General features: G+C 44.0%; 1 protein-coding gene across 1 annotated transcript in view; it reads left to right on the plus strand.

The window, feature by feature from the left end:
• SLC44A3 (solute carrier family 44 member 3) overlaps nucleotides 1-21,788 on the plus strand; it is an 84,659-nt gene that overhangs the window by 61,957 nt on the left and 914 nt on the right. Inside the window, exons 12-13 of the mRNA XM_057718117.1 lie at nucleotides 19,026-19,163; nucleotides 21,151-21,387. Of these exons, the coding sequence (XP_057574100.1) occupies nucleotides 19,026-19,163; nucleotides 21,151-21,387 (375 nt within the window). The remainder of the gene's footprint in view (nucleotides 1-19,025; nucleotides 19,164-21,150; nucleotides 21,388-21,788) is intronic.

Genomic DNA, 21,788 nt, shown 5'->3' on the forward strand with positions numbered 1-21,788 from the left:
TGGAGCCAGGCTCCCACCTGCTGTGGGCGTGTCGCAAGGCTCAAGAGGGTGTGGCCCGAAAGCCCTCTGCCCCAAGTGGGCCCCAGCGGCCTCTCCTGCTGGGGAAAGGCCTAGGGCACAGCTGCCGTCTGTCCTTCCTGACTTGAAATTCTTCTACCTCCTTGGAGAAGCAGTTAATGTTTGTTGAACGAATGGTTGCCTTACTATAGAGAAGGGAGGGTGCGTTATGCATGGGGCCCTCAGCTAATCAGAAAACCCTCTTGGGAGGCAACTGTTAGGCTCCCTCCGAGGTGTGCAGCTCCTCAAGACGGGAATACCTACCACTTATCAGGCACGTCCGTGTGGCCAGCACCGTGCTACCTGCTTTACCTGTATTTACTCCCTTCTGCCTCACAAATTATCATCGGAGAAAGGAACAATTATCACCCTTTTTCTTTTTTTAATAGATGATGACACTTGGGTTCAGAGACATTAAGTAGCAACCTGCTTCAGGTAAGACAGGAAGAAAGTAACAGAGCTGACTGTTAAGGTTTGGGGGTCATAAGAAGTCATCCCCTCTTCCTTGTAAAGTTCTGAACCACTGAGAGACCCCAGAGACAGCAGATGGAGATTAAAAATATCACCTTGATTACCTAATGGCCGTGTTGGAAAAAGCATTGTAGGAGCAGCTTATTAATGTTTCATCCTTGAAATGGAGAGACTCACTTACCCTCTCGCAGGCCCAGCCAACAGTGTAGACCTGGCCCTGGGGTCTCCCCTGTAAACTAAGCTGACCAGCTGAGAAGTTATGTTCTCAGTGGCAGATGGGTCCCAAAGAGAATGACGAAGGGCTGAGCCACCTGTGCTCTGCTTCTCCCTCCAAACTCACTTAATCCCTCTAGTTAGCCACCTCCTCTGGAAACGAATGAGAGATCACCTGAAGGAGGTCCCTGACCATGGAAATACAAACACAAGGTTCCCGCACCAGGATTTAAACCCAGGTCTTCACCAGTCCTGTGGGGCACCCCTTCCACAGAGAGGAACTCAGACCCCAGAACTTTAGTGATCATACAGCCCCCGCCCCTCATTACAGCAGAATCTGGGGTCCGGAGGGCTTGGGTGCTTCAAACAGGCTCACACAGTGGGCAGAGCTATTTCTGATTCTCTGATTCTTCTCTACCTTGTATCTTCTCTCCCTGCACCCTCTGGAGCTTCCCTGCGACACTGGGGGCAGACAAGTATGTCACATTACACGGAATGTCAATGGGAGCTGCCCCTGCTCACCTCATAAGCAGAACTACAAGCAGATCTCCCCCCTCCCTTGGGCAACATGGAAGTCAGGCCCATGCTTACAGGGCAGGGTGGGATCTCACCTCTTATTAATGGTACCAAGCCCCCAGCTTCCTTCTCCAGGCATCCTCCATTCTCCTTACAGTTTAGCCCACCCCTTCTTCTGGAAGATATTTGTTCACTTCTTATGAGAGCTCCTTCTTCCTCACTCCTTCCTCCTCCCTGGACCTGGACCATCTGTTCATTTCCAGCAGTGTGATGGAGTGGGAAGAAGGCAGACAGGTTGAGGTTTAGATCATAGCTCCTCAACTTATTGTGTGACATTGGACAGGTCACTTTACCTCTCTTACTTAGACTTGGTTTCCCCATATATAAAGCAAAGTTCTCAACACCTACCTCATAGGCAGCTGAGAGGATTAATTAAACTAATACACATAAACATAGCATGGTGTCTGGCTCTTAGCACGTGCTCCATAAATGTTAGTTTCTTCTGTGAGGGGAAGGAGAGGCTTAGTTATTTTAGTTTATTCATTCATTCACCAAATATTGGAAGTCTACCATGTGCCAGACAAATTGGGTATAACAATGCCTGTCTCCCAAGATTACTATAAATTACTAAGGAGATAATGTTTGCAAAGCTCTTCGTTTTGCACCTAGCATGTAGAGGTAAGTGCTGAATAAATGGGAGTGATTATCATTTATCAGCCCACTAAGTGTACAAGCTGTGATACTGTCTTGTGCAGTTAGAGCAGTGCTGGCTTCCTGGGGTTATTACCCAGTTAGGAATGTATCAGCATCCTCAGGGAACTCCTCCTCCAAAAACACCTCTCCTTCCCCACCACCCCCAGCCAGAACCACTGCACTAAGGACTAGAGGGAGTTGAATTGCTAATAGCAGCCCTTCTGGTCCTCGCAGTCCAGAATAATGCCCAAGTTTTCTCTCACAAAGGATGATGGTGAGGGAAAGCCAGTACTCAAATCCAAACCCATGACCAGGAGACAGAAAATGACTGTAGCCCAAGGTTAAGGAAACATGCCCTACATAGCACATCATTTGGCCCCTTTTTTCTGCACCTAGCATTCATTTGCTGCCTCTTCACTCCCATTTTCAGCAGTCAAGGGTGGTTGTATCACTGCCTAGGGAGGATGACTGGGAGTATCTGCAACAACACTGGTTCAAAAGATCATCTGATCCAAGCAATCACCATTTGCTTATCTGTAAGACTCCTTTCACAAGTCTGAGCTCTGTGCAGGACATGAAGCAAACTCTAATGTTCTTTGTCCTTCCCTTCCCATCATGACATGCTCTCAGTACACTGCAAATATGCTGGGGGAGAGTGCCTGTGTTTTTAACTTTGATCTATGAAAACTATCTTTGGAATCAGCAAAATCCAATTTCCCCATAAATAAGGAAGCAGGTTACCCGTGAAAACACTGTACTCTGAGCAACAGTATTCAACATGGGGCTGAGGCAGCTGCTCACTGACTCCTCCTGTGTTTTTCTCATCTGCAGCCTCGTGTCTTCTTTGGGTGCCACACTTACCACTGAGACTGGGCCATCATCTCTGATGGCGGCCAGGGTGGGGGCTGGGCAGGGGGCTGGTTCAAATGGAAGACAGAACTTTCACATTCCAAGTTCTCAACATTACCCTAAGTGCTTAAGAAATGGAAAGATTATAGATTAGTTTCAACATTTCTTGAATTCATTTAGTGTGGGAAATGAAATTAAACCATTAAATAGCTTGTACCCCAAATCTAATCTTCCTCCTGATGGAGAGCAGGTTTCTTCATGTCATTTCTCTTTATCTGCATCTGCTTCTGGAACAGAGTCATTGTCCAAGGCTCAGAGTGCCCACCTCTGAAGCCAACCCCCTCCCCTCCTCCCTTCCATCCCCTTCTAAGCAAGACTGTGAATATAGTCCTCAGCTGTCGCTCCCCAACTGTCTTTGTCTTAGGCATTAGACTCATTGGGAGAAGGCAGTGACTGTTGGCCAGGGAATGCATCTGTGAAAAGGTTTGGTGATGTGACTCACAGTGGTCAAGGGAGTAGAAGCCACTTTGATGCAGCAGCTACTGATTCCATGTTGTGCTATATGCTAGAGTCTGACAGTGCTCTGGGCTGCCACTGCCTGAGTCTCAGCTTTGACCTACTTCCACATGGGTGTAAACCTCATCCACAATCTCAGATGTGCAAGAAATACTGTATCACGTCTCTCAACCTAATTTCTAGCTGTGAGCTTCCATTCCACTGGACTGGCAGAAGGTTTAATACATTATTCTTGGGGTATCCCCACATGGGGTTATATGAGGTGTCAGGTAGCACCAGGCATTAGTATACACAAGTTGCCCTTGAGATGTCCATCTTCCTACCTTCATGGTTCCTTCATGGTTCCTTGGGAAGCAGAAGTCTTTTGGAAGGCCATCTATGGCCCTGTCTGCCTAGATGTGCTAGTGGTAGGGTAACCAACCCTCCTACTTTGTCTGGGACTGTTTTGGTTTTAGCACTGAATGCCCCATGTCTCTGGGACCCCCTCATTCCTGGCAAACCCAGACCCTAGGAGTGGGCACTTCCCTTTAGAGTCTTGCCACTACTACATGGTCTGCTGGAAAAAAAAAAAAAAAAAGCAGACCTGGACGCCTGGTCAGGACCCACAGATGTCTTCCCTCTTCTTTTCCAGTGCAGGGGAGTCTCATTTTCGAATCTGAGGGTGGAGGAAGACCTGCACACGCACGTCTGCTCCCAGACTCAGGTCATGTTGGGAACCACCTTCCTTCATCTTCTCCACTGGTAGGAAGGGCCTGGAGAGCTTAAAATTTTGGAAATCAAAAGCCAGTAAGGGGAAGAATCAAGATGGCGGAGTAGGATGATGTGCGCTCACTTCCTCTTGCAAGAGCACCAGAATTACAACTAAATGCTGAACAACCATCAGCAGAAAGACACTGGAACTCACCAAAAAAAACCACCCCACATCCAGAGACAAAGGAGAAGCTGCAATGAGACGGTAGGAGGCACACAATCGCATTAAAATCAAATCCCATAAATGCTGGGTGGGTGACTCACAAGCTGGAGAACAGTTATACCACAGAAGTCCTGAGGGTTCTGAGCCCCATGTCAGGCTTCCTAACCTGGGGGTCCAGCAACGGGGGGAGGAATCCCCAGAGAATCAGACTTTGAAAGCCAGCAGGATTGATTGCAGGACCTCCACAGAACTGGGGGAAACAAAGACTCCACTCTTGGAGGGCACACAAAAAATAGTGTGCTCACCAGGACCCAGGGGGAAGGAGCAGTGACCCCATAGGACACTGAACCAGACCTACCTGCTGGTGTTGGAGGGTTGCCTGCAGAGGTGGGGGGCAGCTGTGGCTCACTGAGGAGACAGGGGCACTGGCAGCAGGGGTTCTGAGAAGTGCTCATTGGTGTGAGCCCTTCCAGAGTCCACCATGAGCTCCACCAAAGAGCCTGTAAGCTCCAGTGCTGGGTCATCTCAGGCCAAAGGACCACCAGGGTGGGAACACAGCCCCACCCATTGGCAGACAAGCAGATTAAAGTTTTACTGAGCTCCGCCCACCCAGGCCAACCCACCATCAGTCCCTCCCATCAGGAAGCACCCACGAGCCTCCTAGACAGCTTCCTCCACAAGAGGGCAGACAGCAGAATCAAGCAGTATCAGCACTATTTCATCCTGTGGAACTGAAAATTACAGCCACAGAATGACAGAGAAAATGAAAAGGCAAAAGACTTTGTACCAGATGAAGGGACAAGATAAAACCCCAGAAAAACAACTAAATGAAGAGGAGATAGGCACTCTTCCAGAAAAAGAATTCAGAATAATGATGGCGAAGGTGATCCAGGACTTTGAAAAAAGACTGGATGCAAAGATCGAAAGGTTGCAAGAAAAGTTTACCAAAGACCTAGAAGAATTAAAGAACAAACAAACAGAGATATGCAACACAGTAACTGAAATGAGAAATACACTAGAAGGAACCCATAGCAGATTAACTGAGGCAGAAGGGTGAATAAGTGACCTGGAAGACACAATGGTGATAATCACTGATGCGGAAAAGAAAAAAGAAAAAAGAATGAAAAGAACTGAAGACAGCCTAAGAGACCTCTGGGACAATGTTAAACACACCAACATTCGCATTATAGGGGTCCCAGAAGGAGAAGAGAGAGAGAAAGGACCTGAGAAAATACTGGAAGAGATTCTAGTTGAAAACTTCCCTAACATGGGAAAGGAAATAACTACCCAAGTCCAGGAAGTGCAGAGAGTCCCAGGCAGGATAAACCCAAGGAGAAACATGCCAAGACATATAGTAGTCAAATTGACAAAAATTGAAAACAGAGAAAAGTTATTAAAAGCAATAAGGGAAAAACGACAACTAGCATACAAGGGAACTCCCATAAGGTTAACAGCTGATTTCTCAGCAGAAACTCTGCAAGCCAAAAGGGAGTGGCATGATATATTTAAAGTGATGAAAGGGAAGAACCTACAACCAAGAATACTCTCCCCAGCAAGGATCTCATTCAGATTTGACGGAGAAATAAAAGCTTTACAGACAAGCCACAGCTAAGAGCCTTCAGCACCACCAAACCAGCCCTACAACAAATGCTAAAGGAACTTCTCTAAGTGGGAAACATAAGAAAAGGACCTACAGAAACAAAAACGAAACAATTAAGATAATGGTAATAGGAACATACATATCAATAACAACCTTGAATGTAGATGGACTAAATGCACCAACCAAAAGACACAGACTGGCTGAATGGATACAAAAACAAGACCCATATATGTGCTGTCTCCAAGAGACCCACTTCAGACCTAGGGACACATTCAGACTGAAAGTGAGGGGATGGAAAAAGATATTCCATGCAAATGGAAATCAAAAGAAAGCTGGAGTAGCGATACTCATATCAGATAAAATAGACTTTAAAATAAAAAATGTTACAAGAGACAAGAGAGGACATTACATAACTATGAAGGGATTGATCCAAGAAGAGGAGATAACAATTATAAATATATATGCACCCAATATAGGAGTATCTCCATACATAAGGCAGATGCTAACAACTATGAAAGAGGAAATCGACAGTAACACAATCATAGTGGGGGACTTTAACACCCCACTTACACCAATGGACAGATCATCCAGACAGAAAATTAATAAGGAAACACAAGCTTTAAATGACACAATAAATCAGCTGGATTTAATAGATGTCTATAGGACATTACATCCAAAAACAGCAGATTACACATTCTTCTCAAGTGCACATGGAACATTCTCCAGGATCGATCACATTTTGGGTCATAAATCAAGCCTTGGTAAATTCAAGAAAACTGAAATCATATCAAGCATCTTTTCTGACCACAACGTTATGAGATTAGAAATCAATTATAGGAAAAAAACTGTAAAAAACACAAACACATGGAGGCTAAACAATACGCTACTAAATAACCAAGAGATCACTGAAGAAATCAAAGAGGAAATCAAAAAGTACCTAGAGACAAATGACAATGAAAACACGATGATCCAAAACCTATGGGATGAAGCAAAGGCAGTTCTAAGAGGGAAGTTTATAGAGATACAATCCTACCTCAAGAAACAAGAAAAATCCCAAATAAATAATCTAACCTTACACCTAAAGAAACTAGAGAAAGAAGAGCAAACAAAACCCCAAGTTAGTAGATGGAGAGAAATCATAAAGATCAGAGCAGAAATAAATGAAATAGAGACAAAGAAAACAATAGCAAAAATCAATAAAACTAAAAGCTGGTTCTTTGAGAAGATAAATAAAATTGATAAACCTCTAGCAAAACTCATCAAGAAAAAGAGGGAGAGGACTCAAATCAATAAAATTAGAAATGAAACAGAAGTTACAACAGACACCGCAGAAATAAAAAGCACCATAAGAGATTACTACAAGCAACTATATGACAATAAAATGGACAACCTGGATGAAATGGACAGATTCTTAGAAATGTATAACCTTCCAAGACTGAATCAGGAAGACATAGAAAATATGAACAGACCAATCACAAGTAATGAAATTGAAACTGTGAATAAAAATCTCCCAACAAAGAAAAGTCCAGGACCAGATGGCTTCACAGGTGAATTTTATCAAACATTTAGAGAAGAGCTAACACCCATCCTTCTCAAACTCTTCCAAAACATTGCAGAGGAAGGAACACTCCCAAACTCATTTTCTGAAGCCACCATCACCCTGATACCAAAACCAGACAAAGATACTACAAAAAAAGAAAACTACAGACCAATATCATTGATGAATTTAGATGCAAAAATCCTCAACAAAATACTAGCCAACTTAATTCAACAACACATTAAAGGGATCATATACCATGATCAAGTGGGGTTTATCCCTGGAATGCAAGGATTCTTCAATATATGCAAATCAATCAATGTGATACACCATATTAACAAACTGAAGGATAAAAACCACGTGATCATCTCAATAGATGCTGAAAAAGCTTTTGACAAAATTCAACACCTATTTATGATAAAAACTCTCCAGAAGGTGGGCATAGAGGGAACCTACCTCAACATAATAAAGGCCATATATGACAAACCCACAGCAAACATCCTTCTCAATGGTGAAAAACTGAAAGCATTCCCTCTAAGATCAGGAACAAGACAAGGATGTCCACTCTCACCACTCCTATTCAACATAGTTTTGGAAGTCCTTGACACAGCAATCAGAGAAGAAAAAGAAAGAAAAGGAATCCAAATTGGAAAAGAAGTAAAACTGTCACTGTTCACATATGACATGATACTATACATAGAAAATCCTAAAGATGCCACCAGAAAACTACTCGAGCTAATCAATGAATTTGGTAAAGTTGCAGGATACAAAATTAACACAGAAATTTCTTGCATTTCTATACACTAACAATGAAAGAGCAGAAAGAGAAATTAAGGAAACAATCCCATTCACCATTGCAACAAAAAGAATAAAATACCTAGGAATAAACCTAACCAAGGAGGTAAAAGACCTGTACTCAGAAAACTATAAAACACTAATGAAAGAAATCAAAGAAGACACAAACAGATGGAGGGACATACCATGTTCTTGGATTGAAAGAATCAACATTGTGAAAATGACTATGTTACCGAAAGCAGTTTACAAATTCAATGCAATCCCTATCAAACTGCCAATGGCGTTTTTCACATAACCAGAACAAGAAATTTTACGATTTGTATGGAAACGCAAAAGACCCCAAATAGCCAAAGCAATCTTGAGAAAGAAAGACGGAGTTGGTGGAATCAGGCTTCCTGACTTCAGGCTATACTACAAGGCTACATTGATCAAGACAGTATGGTACTGGCACAAAAACAGAAATATAGATGAATGGAACAGGATAGAAAGCCCAGAGATAAACTACAGTCAACTAATCTATGACAAAGGAGGCAATGGAGAAAAGGCAGCCTCTTCAATAAGTGGTGCTGGGAAAACTGGACAGCTACATGTAAAAGAATGAAATTAGAACACTTCCTAACACCATACACAAAAATAAACTCCAAATGGATAAAAGACCTAAATGTAAGTCCAGACACTATAAAACTCCTGGAGGAAAACATAGGAAGAACACTCTGTGACGTAAATAACAGCAAGATCTTTTTTGATCCACCCCTAGAATAATGGAAATAAAAACAAAAATAAATAAGTGGGACCTAATGAAACTGCAAAGCTTCTGCACAGCAAAGGAAACTATAAGCAAGATGAAAAGACAACCCTCAGAATGGAAGAAAATATTTGCAAGTGAATCAACAGACAAAGGATTCATCTCCAAAATATATAAACAGTTTATCCAGCTCAATATCAAAAAAACAAACAACCCAGTCAAAAAATGGGCAGAAGACCTAAATAGGCATTTCTCCAAAGAAGATATACGGATGGCCAAGAGGCACATGAAAAGCTGCTCAACATCACTAATTATTAGAGAAATGCAAATCAAAACGACAATGAGGTATCACCTCACACTGGTTAGAATGGGCATCTTCAGAAAATCGACAAAGAGTAAATGCTGGAGAGGGTGTGGAGAAAAGGGAACGCTCTTGCACTGCTGGTGGGAATGTAAATTGATACAGCCACTATGGAGAACAGTATGGAGGTTCCTTGCAAAACTAAAAATAGAACTACCATATGACCCAGCAATCCCACTGCTGGGCATATACCCAGAGAACACCATCGTTCAAAAAGACGCATGTACTCCCATGTTCATTGCAGCACTATTTACAATAGCCAGGTCATGGAAGCAACCTAAATGTCCATCAACAGATGAATGGATAAAGAAGATGTGGTACATACATACAATGGAATATTACTCAGCTGTAAAAAGCAATGAAACTGGGACATTTGTAGAGACATGGATGGACCTAAAGACTGTCATACAGAGTGAAGTGAGTCAGATAGAGAAAAACAAATATTGTATATTAACACATATATGTGGACTATAGAAAAATGGTATAAGTCAACCAGTTTGCAAGGCAGAAATAGAGACACAGATGTAGAGAACAAACATATGGACACCAAATGGGGAAAGCGGGGAGGGTTGGGGGGGGAATGAATTGGGAGATTGGGATACCAAATTGTACATTCTAAATATATGCAGTTTATTGTAAAAAAAAAAAAAAAAAGCCAATAAGAATTGGAGACTGGGTGTCTTCTCTCTCCCCAGCCCCCAGCTCCCTCCTCTCACCTGGGGGAATGAGCTCACAGCCCTGTCCTGCAGGAGTGGGGTGGGCAGAGAGGCCAGAAACGAGGAAAGACAGGAGGGAAGCGAAGCAGAAGTCAGGAGAGTGAAGTGAACCATCACACACACATTGGGGAGAGCTGGATAGTCCTCCTTCCATTTCGAGTCTCATCTCTACAGACATTTCAGAAATGAGGTCTGTGAAAAATAGAGGAAGTGACTAAGAGAATTTTGGCTCAGTTAGCATTCTTATCTAGGCAGGGCTAGAAAGTTCCTGAAAATTTTGGCAAGTGGATCCAGTCTTTGAAGTTCTTCAAGTGGTTTCATCTTCCCCTCCTTTTGCCTTTTATAGAAGGCCTCAGCTGGCACAGGGGTGGGGCAGAGAGAAGCATTTGCTAGACTTGCATTCATCCAAGGAGTGAGACAGCTGAGGCCAGATGACTTCATCGGGATGCATCTCAGTGGGGGTGAGAAGGGCCCTCTGGGCCTGTTGGCCATGCCTGAGTCTTGCCTCCATCAAGGCAACAACAAAGAAACTTCGTGAGATCCAAGAACACAAGCCTGTCGGCCTGGCTCAGTCCCCTGTGCCCAGCCCTGAGCTCAGCAGAGACACACCCTCCATACGCGTCTGTGGAAGGGCGAGCCCCTACTTTCTCAGCTCCAGCCCTGGTTTGTGCTGCCTTCACACAGCCTGGAGCACCTGCTAAGGGTAGCAGGGAGACAATAAAGAAAAAGGAAATACAAGCTCAAAAGAGCTGCCCTTTCTTGTTGGAGCTGCCCTAACAATACCTAGGACTGACTACAAGAGAAACTGCTTTCCAAGCAGAAGTGCCAGTGGTTAGAGGAGGCCAGAATGGAAGGGCCAATAGTCTCTGGAGCCTCAGAAAGAAGAGATCTGTTATTACAGCCAGTGTCTTTAAGCAAATGCATTTTTCTTATAAAAGAGTTTTCACTGCACACTGGGCCAAGCCATGCACAGAGCAGTAATTACTCCTAGCAGCCTGCAACCTTTCAGTCGACTACCAGGCTGTCAGTCAGCAGGCCTTTCTCATGCAGCCTAACAGGCCAGCTGTTGCTTCACCAGCCCTGCACCCATCAGCAGCGTGTGCAGGGAGGGACACACACCTGACTTAAGAGTTATTCTCCCAAACATGCAATATGTGAAAACACGTCAACATTCCCATTTCTACTTTTCATCTCCCTCTTGCTGTTCCCTCAGGCTGAGCTTCAGATCAGAGATGCTGGACTTTCTCTTAACTAAAGAACCAACCTTCCCACATCTGTAAATAACATAGCTGTTTATTGAGTTTTTATGGTCTGCCAGGTGCCCTGGTACGCATTTTACATATGTGGTCTAGGTTTGTCCTCTCAAGGATGCTGTGTGTTAGGCAGGTGTTATCCCCACTGTACAAGTGAGGAAGCTGAGGCCCGAGGCTGAAGAGCTTATCTAGGATGCTGGCCTGTGGTGTGGGGATCCGCGTGACAATGGAGCCTTAATGGCTTCATTGTCCGCCTGCAGTTCCTTGTCAAGGGTAAGGGTAAGGAGGAAACCAGTGGTCTTCACTCACTGGGGACAGCCCATCCATTTATTCTTCTTTCTAATGAAGCCTAAAGTAAAAAAACAGTACGAGCATTTCCCACCCCCAGTGTTTCCCATTTTACGGGTCCACAACTTTAATTTTGCCTTATGGAAGCCCAGGCCGCCCTTCACCTGGCTCATTTCCTCCGCTGATTATGCCCAGGTCAGGTGAGGTTAATGCGGGGAGAGCCTTCTGCGGGCCTGTGGGAGGGAGGCAGCACTTCCCTTGCAGTCCTGTATCCAGGACTGCTCATCGCTAAGCATCACATCTTTGTCCTGGTGGGTTTTCACTGGGAGGGCAGAGCTCTGCTAGCACATCAGTGACGGCCAAGTTCAGCCAGGTACCGTGGCCTGACTTGGCTTTTTCTGGATTTGGGGGAGGAGGGGGCGTGGCTGTGAATATCTGATTCATGTCCACCTTCGTCACCTCTGCCGGGTCCCTTGCCTGTGGAGACTTCCGTTCCCTCATCAGCCAAATGAGAGCGTTTTCTTGGGTGACGTCTCGGGTAGCCTTTTCATCCTAACATTCTGTGGAAGGAAGGAATGTACCAGTGAGTTGAATTTGGCTTTGTGTAAAGAAATATTATTTTGAGGTCATTCTTGGCCTGTGAAAAGCATCTTCCTTTATCCATTCAACGCACGTGGGCCTCACAGAGAGGACGTCTCGGCTGAGGGACACCCTCCACCCGGATGCTGCAGCACCCCGGTCGGGGCAGCCGGCTCCATGGCTGTGCTGGGTGTACTCCACTACGTCATTAAGACCGCCACCACAGAACAGGCTGTGATTGCTCAAAATCCTGGCAAAGTCAGGATAATGACAAAACACACCAAACTCGGGAGGCGGGAGGAAGCATGAGGGGACTCAGCTTTCACCATCCGTGCTGCCGAAACTTAAGCCACGGTGTTAAAAAATAGGCACTCTAACCTCTTAACATTTTTCATAATAATTTTAGAAAAAAAATTTTTTTTTAGAAACCTAAGTCCTGTGTGTGAAGATATATTTGTCTGACATTCAACTATTCCTTCAGTTTCAGTTTCGTTTCATTTTCTTTTGTTAAAGTCAAATTCACATTCGTGCTTTTACTTCAACTGTGCTTTCTGTTTTCATTTTTATAACTGATGTTTGCCTGCCCATCCTTCCTCCTTCTGGTGTGTTTCCCTTCTGGGCATCTTTGCAGGGAAACATTCAGGTGAGGTCCACGTGATGTGAGCAGTGGTTATTTCAGAGGGATGGGATCAGAGTGATTGTCTTGCTTTCTTCTTTGTCTCTCTGTGTTGCTTGATTTTCTTGAATGATGGAGCATGAAAATGATAAAGCCATTATTCTCAAATAATAAAAAATAAGCAAAAAGGAAATACATTTTAAAAGAGCAAACAGGACAGCACTGCTGAGCGCCTGGCTTTCAGGCAACATCAGACCTCAGCCAGGGCGAGTTCCTTCCTCACCCAGCCTCTCACCTGCTCCCAACCGCGAGGGACCTGGCAGGTTCCCCCGCTCACCGTCTCACTGGACTTTTGCAACTGGTGAGTGGTGAACTCTTGAACTGATCCGAGCAGTGAATGCCAGGTCCGGAGGCTGTGCCCCACCTCCCTCAGCATGTGTTTGTGATAAAAACTAAGCTGAGATGAAACTAGCTTGTGATGGTTCCCGCAGATCTTACCAGAAAAGACCCTTGGATGTACAGGGATGGCTCTGGGCTCAGGTTTCACTGTATTTCTTTCAGTTCCATGGAAAGTATGAATACCAGTGTTATTTATTCATCACCCAGTTTCTCAGGCTTGTTTTCCTAGTTCTTGTTTTATTTTGAGTTAATAACTATCAGAATTTTGTTAGGAAGGCATTCCAGAAATAAGGCTGGCTATTCACAGCATGGCTTTTGGCAAATGCCTGCCTCCTGTACGGAGGGAAGCTGTTTACCTTTTTGAAGAGTCAACAGAAGCTCGGGTTCACAGTTCTGCCATCAAAAGAAGGGCCTGCTTCAGTTTTGTGGGAGGACGAGTGGCTGCCGTTCACTGATGAAGGACGTGGGGTGGACTGGGCTGGCTTCCGGCTTGAGTTAAGGAGGAAAAATGTTCTTTCTGTGCAAAAGCTGCAATTAACATTCTTGGACAACTCTCAAAGTAAAGAGGTAATCCAACTTTCCTGTTACCTAAAAGTACACTTAACTCTCTTTCATTTCTCTTCAAAAATTATGATTTTCTGTAAAGCGGGAATAATATACCTATGGTGATTATTTCACTGTCGTGGTGAGAAGCAGATCAAGTAAGACAATAGCAGAAGGGTGCCTGGTCCACTTTGAAGTACTGCACAAATGTGAAGCATCTTTAGCTAGAACCTGAGGGCTCGTGTAAGTGCAAAGTGACGTTACTTAGTGGAGGCCATTCAGCCAGTCTTCGGAGGCAATGTGATTGGCACCCAGCCTCTTTCTACTAAACCATCCTGCCACATCCTTGGCTCTTTTTAATGACACATCTCCTGAGAGGACCACTTTATTATTTTGAACGTTTTGGAAGGAAAAGCACAAAGTGCAGCTCAAAGTAAATGTTTTCCTGATGGGCTTGAATGAGTCAGAGGTCCATTTCTTGTAAGTGATGCCACATCAGTCGCACGCGTGTGTTGGGGAGTGTGCAACCCAATCTCTCTGCACGCGAGTCTCCGCAGCTACCTCGTTGTCCAGTTGTGGTTGTTAAGAAGGGGAATATAAGATAGGGCCTGGCGCATAGTATACACTCCGTGGTGATTCTTGCCATTATTAGTTATTATTTATTTACACACACAAGTTGTACATCTGCCTACTGATAGCAAAAGAGAAAAAAAGGCCACAGGGACAAATTAGGAAGCTACTGCTAGGTCTGTGGCAAGCCATTTAGGACATATCACTAAGGCATCTCTTGAAGTGGAACAGAGGGGAGCCGAGTACCTGGGAAGAGTTACAATAGTAACTAGTACTGTTTACTATAACTAGTAAATAGTAAATAGTACTCTTATTTTCTCCCCACAGAAGAGCTCATTTTCTTTGGGCCTGGCCCCTGGCTTCTGACTGCTAATGACACCAATGTGCTCAATGTTTGCTCACAGGGCATTTATGTGCAACTCAGGCAGAGCTCAGGAGGCACAGGGGAGGTGCCTAGGGGCTCCCCAAAGGCTTTGGTGAGAATGAGCTTTGGGAGGTGCAGGGCTTTGTCGCTCAGTGGAGGTTGGTGATGAGAGATCTGCCCTGAACCTTCACAGGGCAGCCTGGGGGAGCTTCCAGAAGCACAGGCTGAACCTTCCTGTCACTCCGCTTGCTCCGCAGCATGGGGTTTCAGCTCCACTGAGGTCTGAGTCTGGAGGAGTCCCACGACAATTCTCTGCTTGACTCCTGACTCTCAGGTCACTGCCTTCTGCTGCTGCCTCGGCCCCATCCACCCCCATTCCCTGCAGGGGACCAGCCTAATGCCATTTCTGTGACAACTTCTACCCCCTCCCTTCCCCCATGCTCCCTCCTCCCCCTCACCCCTGGCTGGGCTTCCACTCCACATTGCTCTCTCACCTGAGCTTGAGTTGTCGTTCCCTGTTCACGACTCCTCCCAGCCACACAAGACCCCGACTCACCCTCCCCTGCAGTTTGTGCCAGACCCTAGTGGACAGTCCCTGAGAGTCTGAAAGCGAATCCACCTGTACCTGCAGGGAGTCCTCAGTCCCAGGCAAAGGAACGCGCATGGGACCTAGTGTTGAGATGCTTCCACTGTCAAGCAGGGAATCCTTCCTTGTATGGGTTTTGTGTTTTCACGGGTTCAGTCTCGGACACAGACGTGCCCACTTGTTTGGTGATGCTGAAGAAACATGCACACTGAATTCTGTCTGGGAGTAAGAACCTGGGGCCGCCGCCTCCTTTATTCTTGCTTCAGGATCTCCTGATTAAACTTCACAACCAACCAAACGTGTTCCCTGTTCCTTGTCCTATCCATCCTTTCTGCATATTGTTAGGGTCTGCAGACCGCCTTCGCGTCCTGTCATCCCAGGCAAATGCGAATGCTCTGAGCCGGGACTTGCAACACTGAAGGTTTCCTGCAGTCCATCCTCCAGCTGCCTGGCAAGGCAGTACCTCTCCTCAGAAGAGTATAAATTAGCTGATGCTGAAACTGCAGAAATTTTCAGTCCATATCCTGTGTCCCGAGTAATTCTTCCCTCCTCCAGTTCTTCATTCAGACATTAATTCTAGGTCTCCCTGTGGCACTCAGGGTTGAGCCTGTGGTAAAATACTAGTGGTGTAGTAGCTGCAGGAAGGCATATATATAATTTCCCTGTCAGAGTGGTTTTAATGCCCTCTTTCACTGGGCATGATACATTAAAGAAAAGATAAATGGTTATGGGCCCCCAGGATCTGTGGCATCAACACATGCGTGAGAAAGCATCACTTTAACCTTTAATCATTTTAGCCAAGGAGAGAAATCTATTTTTATTGCTTATGAGCAGTAGTGCTCAACTGCCTATGAGGTCATGATCTGTAGGAAAAGGAAGTCCCGTAGAAGAAATGGAACTCCCAGCCTGAATCAGGAAGAACACCAGGAACCTCAGTTTAGAGGGGAGAAGCGGAGGGGTGAGGGCTGGGGACAGAACCCGAACTCAAAGGAAGAGGCTGAGTGGCTGTAGTGCTGCCACTGAGAAAGACCACATGGGAGCCCGGGACGTGGTCTGGGAAGCAGGTCCTGCCCTTCCTGGGTCGCTGAGAGTGTGAGGGATTAAAGCCTACGGATGAAGAAACCGCCGGTCCTTTCCGCACCTCCTCAGCGCTTAAAGAATGGCCTCTGTGTTTCCCAGTTGTAAATGAGCTCATCATCGGTGAGGTCTGGAGGAAAATGACCACCCTTTATTACATGCTTTCCGTGTGTCTCCACTTTGCTAAATGCTTTGTAGGGAATATGTTCTGTAATCCTCCCAACATCCCTTTGCAGTAGGTGCTATAACTCACTTTACAGATTAGGACATTGAAGTCTGAGAGGGATTAAATCACTTGCCCAAGACCAACAGCCAGTCGGTGGTAAGAACTAGGATTTGAACCCAGAGACTGTCTGGCTACAGGGCCTGTGCTCACCTTAACCACCATGCTTTCAAATAGCCTTTTGTTTTAATTAAAATTGATAGTGTCATGTCCAGAAAGTTAGAATGAAAACAAAACAAAAACAACTCCCTGATTTTCCAGAGCACCTGGGGCAATGCCCTTGACCTTGGTTTCCAGTCTATAAAAGAATGATTATGTCATTCTCTACCTACCCACTCTGCACAGGCATCTTTATGATGATGAGCTGGTGGTCAGGGCTCTGAGAACCTTAGATGATAAGAGATGCTTAATCAAATAATTAGCAATGAGTTTCCACATCCCTACTCAAGACTTAAGTCCCCAAACTGGTGGACTTAAGTCTATGAACAGCCAGTTTGGGATTTTAAAAGCAATTCCACATGCATTCTGCATGTCATGAAACCAAAAGTTCTTGTGGAGTACCCTTAAGGCATTCCTGCAGGGACCTCATCTAACATCTGACTGAGAACATCCCCTCTGAGGCAAGCAGGGTGCCCTGTGTGGGGAGGTGAATACCTAGCCTTTCATCTCTGAGAACCAAATATTCCTCTCTAGTTGGCCCTGGGGAAGACAGAGTTACCAAGAGAGGGTCTGTTAATTCTATAGCCTTACTCTCCTTCTCTGTAACTCACTCTAAGACTTGTATCACTGGGGGCTGAATTACTGCAATAGACATCAAATTAGTTTCTTTACAGTTTTTTTGAATGCATGTGTGAAAGGATTAGTTTTATATCATGAGATAAAAAGGAAACTTTCATCCTTGAAGCCAAAAGGAAAGGCGAAACCCAGGCAGGTAGCATTCCAGTATATTTTCCCAGGGAAGTTATAAATTGTTATAAACTGCAGTGCAAGTAGCATTTTAAAGATTTCAAGGGAAATGTAAGAAATAGATGGTTTTGAAGTTATCATATAGTTATAAGGAGAAGGTATTTTGGAAAACTGGCCCAAGAAATCTTCTCATATGAATATATGCACCCACTTGTCCACTTTGACTTAGTAATCACATTTCTGAAAATTTATCCTTAAGACATTATCCAAAATCAGGAAGTTAAGATGTTCATTGCATAGTTATTTATAATAGCAAAATATTTGAAATAGTCTAAATATGCCCTAGCTATACATGCTCGTGTGTGTGTGCACACACCCCGATAAATTATGCATTTATTAAAAATTAGAATTATAAAAGCCATGGAGCAACATGAAAATACTTATTTTTTATATAAAGGAAAATAAGATGTATTATAACAACACTGCACCAAATTGTATATCTTTTCATTTCTAGAATTTCTATTCCGTTTGTTTTCTACTCTGCCTTTTCATTTTTCTACCATGCCCTTCCTTCTATTATCTTCTTAACATCTTAAACATACTTCCTTGAATACTTTATTTCAGATTGTTCTCCAGGTGCAGATTCTTTTGTTTGACCTGCTGTTCATTTCCTGGAGTTGCCTGTACACTTTTGCTGTGAACGCTTCTTCATCTTCTTCAAAGATTGTTGTCTGTGGGCCACCACCATTCCCTGGCCTGAGGGAATGTGGTTTTGCTCTGTCTCTGCCCAGAGCCTAGTAATTTCAGTGGTCCCAGGCAGATGTTGCATTTCTTTACCACTTTCCTGGAATGGCTGATTGAGTTTGAGTATACATTCTGTATTTATGCAGACAGCTCCAGTCTCCTGGCATGGGCCTGAGCATTGTTTCTTATCCCTAAGGGGGTAAATCCCCAGCCCCTCATTCCTAGGACCTTTACTGACTCCCTGCGCATTGAGTCTTTGGGTTCAGTGATCACCATTAGCTAGGGTCTGCATTGTTTCTAGCACTGGAACTTCTTTTCCTGCCCTCAAACTCTGCTGTGCATTAAGATAGTTATGCTTCACCCATCATTTCCATATGTTTGTAGTGAGGATGCTCAGTCCACTGTATTGACTAGAAATACTCATTTATCTTTTCCATTTATTACAATTCTATGAAAATATATGTGCCTATATTCCAGAAACTGGAAGGGACTTTGAAAATGAAATGACCTGTTAGAGATAGTGGGTTAATAGTAACTATTTTACTCTATTTTGCAAATATTCTGCACTGGCATTATATTGTCTTTACAACAGTAAGGCAGGGTTTCTCTTCGTTGAAGTGTGCGGGCTTCCCATTGCGGTGGCTTCTCTTATGGCGTGCACAGGCTTCAGTAGTTGTGGCACAGGGCTCTAGGGCACACAGGCTTCAGTGTTTGTTGCTCACAGGCTCTAGAGCACAGGCTCAGTAGTTGTGGCTCACGGGCTTAGTTGCTCCGCAGCATGTGGGATCTTCCTGGACCAGGGATTGAACCTGTGTCCCCTGCATTGGCAGGCGGATTCTTAACCACTGTGCCACCAGGGAAGTCCCACCATTTTAACTATTGTCTTCTGTTTCAGAATGCATACACTACAACTGCCATTAATGGGACAGATTTTTGCACATCAGCAAAAGATGCACTCGAACTCTTATACAAGAATTCAAGTCATTTTACATCTGTTAACTGCTTTGGAGACTTCATAATTTTTCTAGGAAAGGTGAGATGTCTTTACTAAAATAATAAAGGAACTTGGGGTCCAAAAATTAAGCCATACAACAAGACCTTGAAGGAGAACTGCTGTTTCTTGCGTGCTTACTCTGTGGTAGTTGCTGTGCCTCATCCTCTCATTTAATCCTCAATCCTGTGAAGTATCCCTGTTTCCCAGATGAGGAAACTCAGGTGTAATAACTCATCCAGGATCCCACAAGTAGAACCAGGATTCAAATCTTAGTCTGACTCTTAGCTATGGTCAATTCTTGCTACCATTCTGAATCCTGCTTTCTCATATCTAAAATGAAAATGCTACTAACTTCAGAAAATGAATGTTTTATAGGGGTCGTTTGTTATAAAAATATATGGAAATAGTATTGAAACCTGATGAAATGTCTACATTATTAAGAGCATTAAATCCATAAAGACAGACTTGTTAATGTCTCAAATGGAGCCAGTTACATTTCTGGGGGCATCTTTTTCCAAGGAGTTGTATGTAGTGTTGTGAAAACCTCATTTTTCCTATCTATGAACTAAAGATAACACATCCCCTTCCTGGGTTACAGGGAAGTCCCTAAAATAGTCACAGAAGTGATGCTTCAGCCCCTACTTGACCATGCCTCAAGTTGAAGGTTCTTTATGCTGTGCTAGCATGTCTCTTTCCCTGTGGTTGTCACCCACTGGGCTTAATTCTGCACACCTGTGTGCCTGACCCTACTTCCACTTGACTGCCCTTCAGATTCTTGACCACAGACGTCCTGACCCTCCCTCCACATCTTCCCTCTCCTAAGCTAGAGATCCTCGCTTCTTCCAGCCAGTTCTCCACATAGGACATGAATGCTGGGGACTTTCGTGGTGCCCCAAAGTGAACAAGATCTCAGTCTCCAGTTGTGCCAATACCAAATATGGGGACTCCTGGTTCCTCATTTAGCATTTTGTGTTTCTGTGGCACTTGGTGTATGTCTCTGGTGTGTTACTATCATGGTTAGCTGTCAGTAACAAGTTAGAACATGCATGGATTTCACAGGTGTGAGTTAATTGCACATATATTTTAAGGCACAGCTGGGCCCCAGAGACTTTTCATGTGACAGTAACTCTAGAAGCACAAACTGATTACACCCTTCAAAACAGCCTAATAATCTAAGTTGTAGTTGTTTTTAAATGGATAATATTGTTTACATTAGCTTGGTAGGATTGTGGATGATATATTTTGTAATAACTACTTCCAAAAATTTTTGGAAGGAGGTTTCATTTTTATAACAGACTTGTATTTTATTTTAGGGAGTAACTCATTTTCCTGTATTTCCCAAAAGGAACATATAATTGCCTGATTTTTTTTTTGAATGAAATGGCATGCAGACATTCGTGTCCATCTTTATGGACATCCATGCGCAATGGGGGCTCCAGAGGGGCTCCAATTTGTCTGTTAAACAATTAGGTACATCATCGCCTATAATCGTGTTCCTGGAAATGTAATAATTACACATAGCAAAAGCCTGTTATCCTATTACCTCCCTACACCAGCACTGAAAAACCCACCCACTTTAATCCCCAGGGTAAAAGTAATCACATATTAAACTACAGTATATCCATGCAATGGATTGTTGCACTGTTGTTTTTAACAATGGTGTTTATAAAAAAAATTTTTTTAAATGAAGATGCTTATTGTAGTGTTTGGTGAAAAAAACACTAAAAATTTTGTGAGGTACCATTGTATCTGCATAAATACAAAAACTAGGCCCAGATAAAATGAAAGTATATATACTCTTCTCATCCAGATTAACTGAGTTTTCTTTTGGTATCATAGCGTTTCATTTTTCTTCTTCCTATTTCATTGGACCCACTGTTCTGACAAGCACTCTTTACAATAAGGCACATACGTTCCCACACATGCACATATAGGAGACTATTGCTTACACCTAATAAAAGTCTTTTCTAAAATCTTCTAACCAACCAATTTATAAACATTTTCAACAAACTCTTGTTTTGGACAGGTGTTAGTGGTATGTTTCACAGTTTTTGGAGGACTGATGGCATTTAACTACCACCGTGTGCTTCAGGTGTGGGCAATCCCACTGCTGTTGGTTGCTTTTTTTGCCTACTTAGTAGCCCATAGTTTTTTATCTGTGTTTGAAACTGTGCTGGATGCACTTTTCCTGTGTTTTGCTGTTGATCTGGAAACAAATGATGGATCATCAGAAAAGCCCTACTTTATGGACCAAGAGGTTTTGGTAAGTAAACATTTCACTTCCTGTTTCAACCTGCATCCTCATAATCTCAAAAGTGTTGAAGATGCACACATAAAGGAGGCTGGTGCCCAGCTCATTTTCTTTCCCAGAGGGCTCTGTGAGCTTCTACACATGACCCAAATGATCTGAGAGTGAGATCTGGGCTGTATTTTCCGAGGCTGATCCTACCTCCCTTACTGAAACCCTCTCCCTGGAAAGAAGTGAAGCTGAACGATTAACACTAAGCAAATGACCCAGAGGAGGAGGTTATGGGTGGAGTTGCAGTGCAAGCCCCTTTGGTGCTAATGGCTTGGTCTGGCCTCTGGGTGGTCTAGAGGTTTCCCAGTTGATCTTTTCCTAAGGCATTTTTGCATCCCCAAGCATCATGTCATACCAGTTGTATT

This window comes from Hippopotamus amphibius, chromosome 1, assembly GCF_030028045.1.
Source record: "Hippopotamus amphibius kiboko isolate mHipAmp2 chromosome 1, mHipAmp2.hap2, whole genome shotgun sequence".
Lineage (NCBI taxonomy): Eukaryota > Metazoa > Chordata > Mammalia > Artiodactyla > Hippopotamidae > Hippopotamus > Hippopotamus amphibius.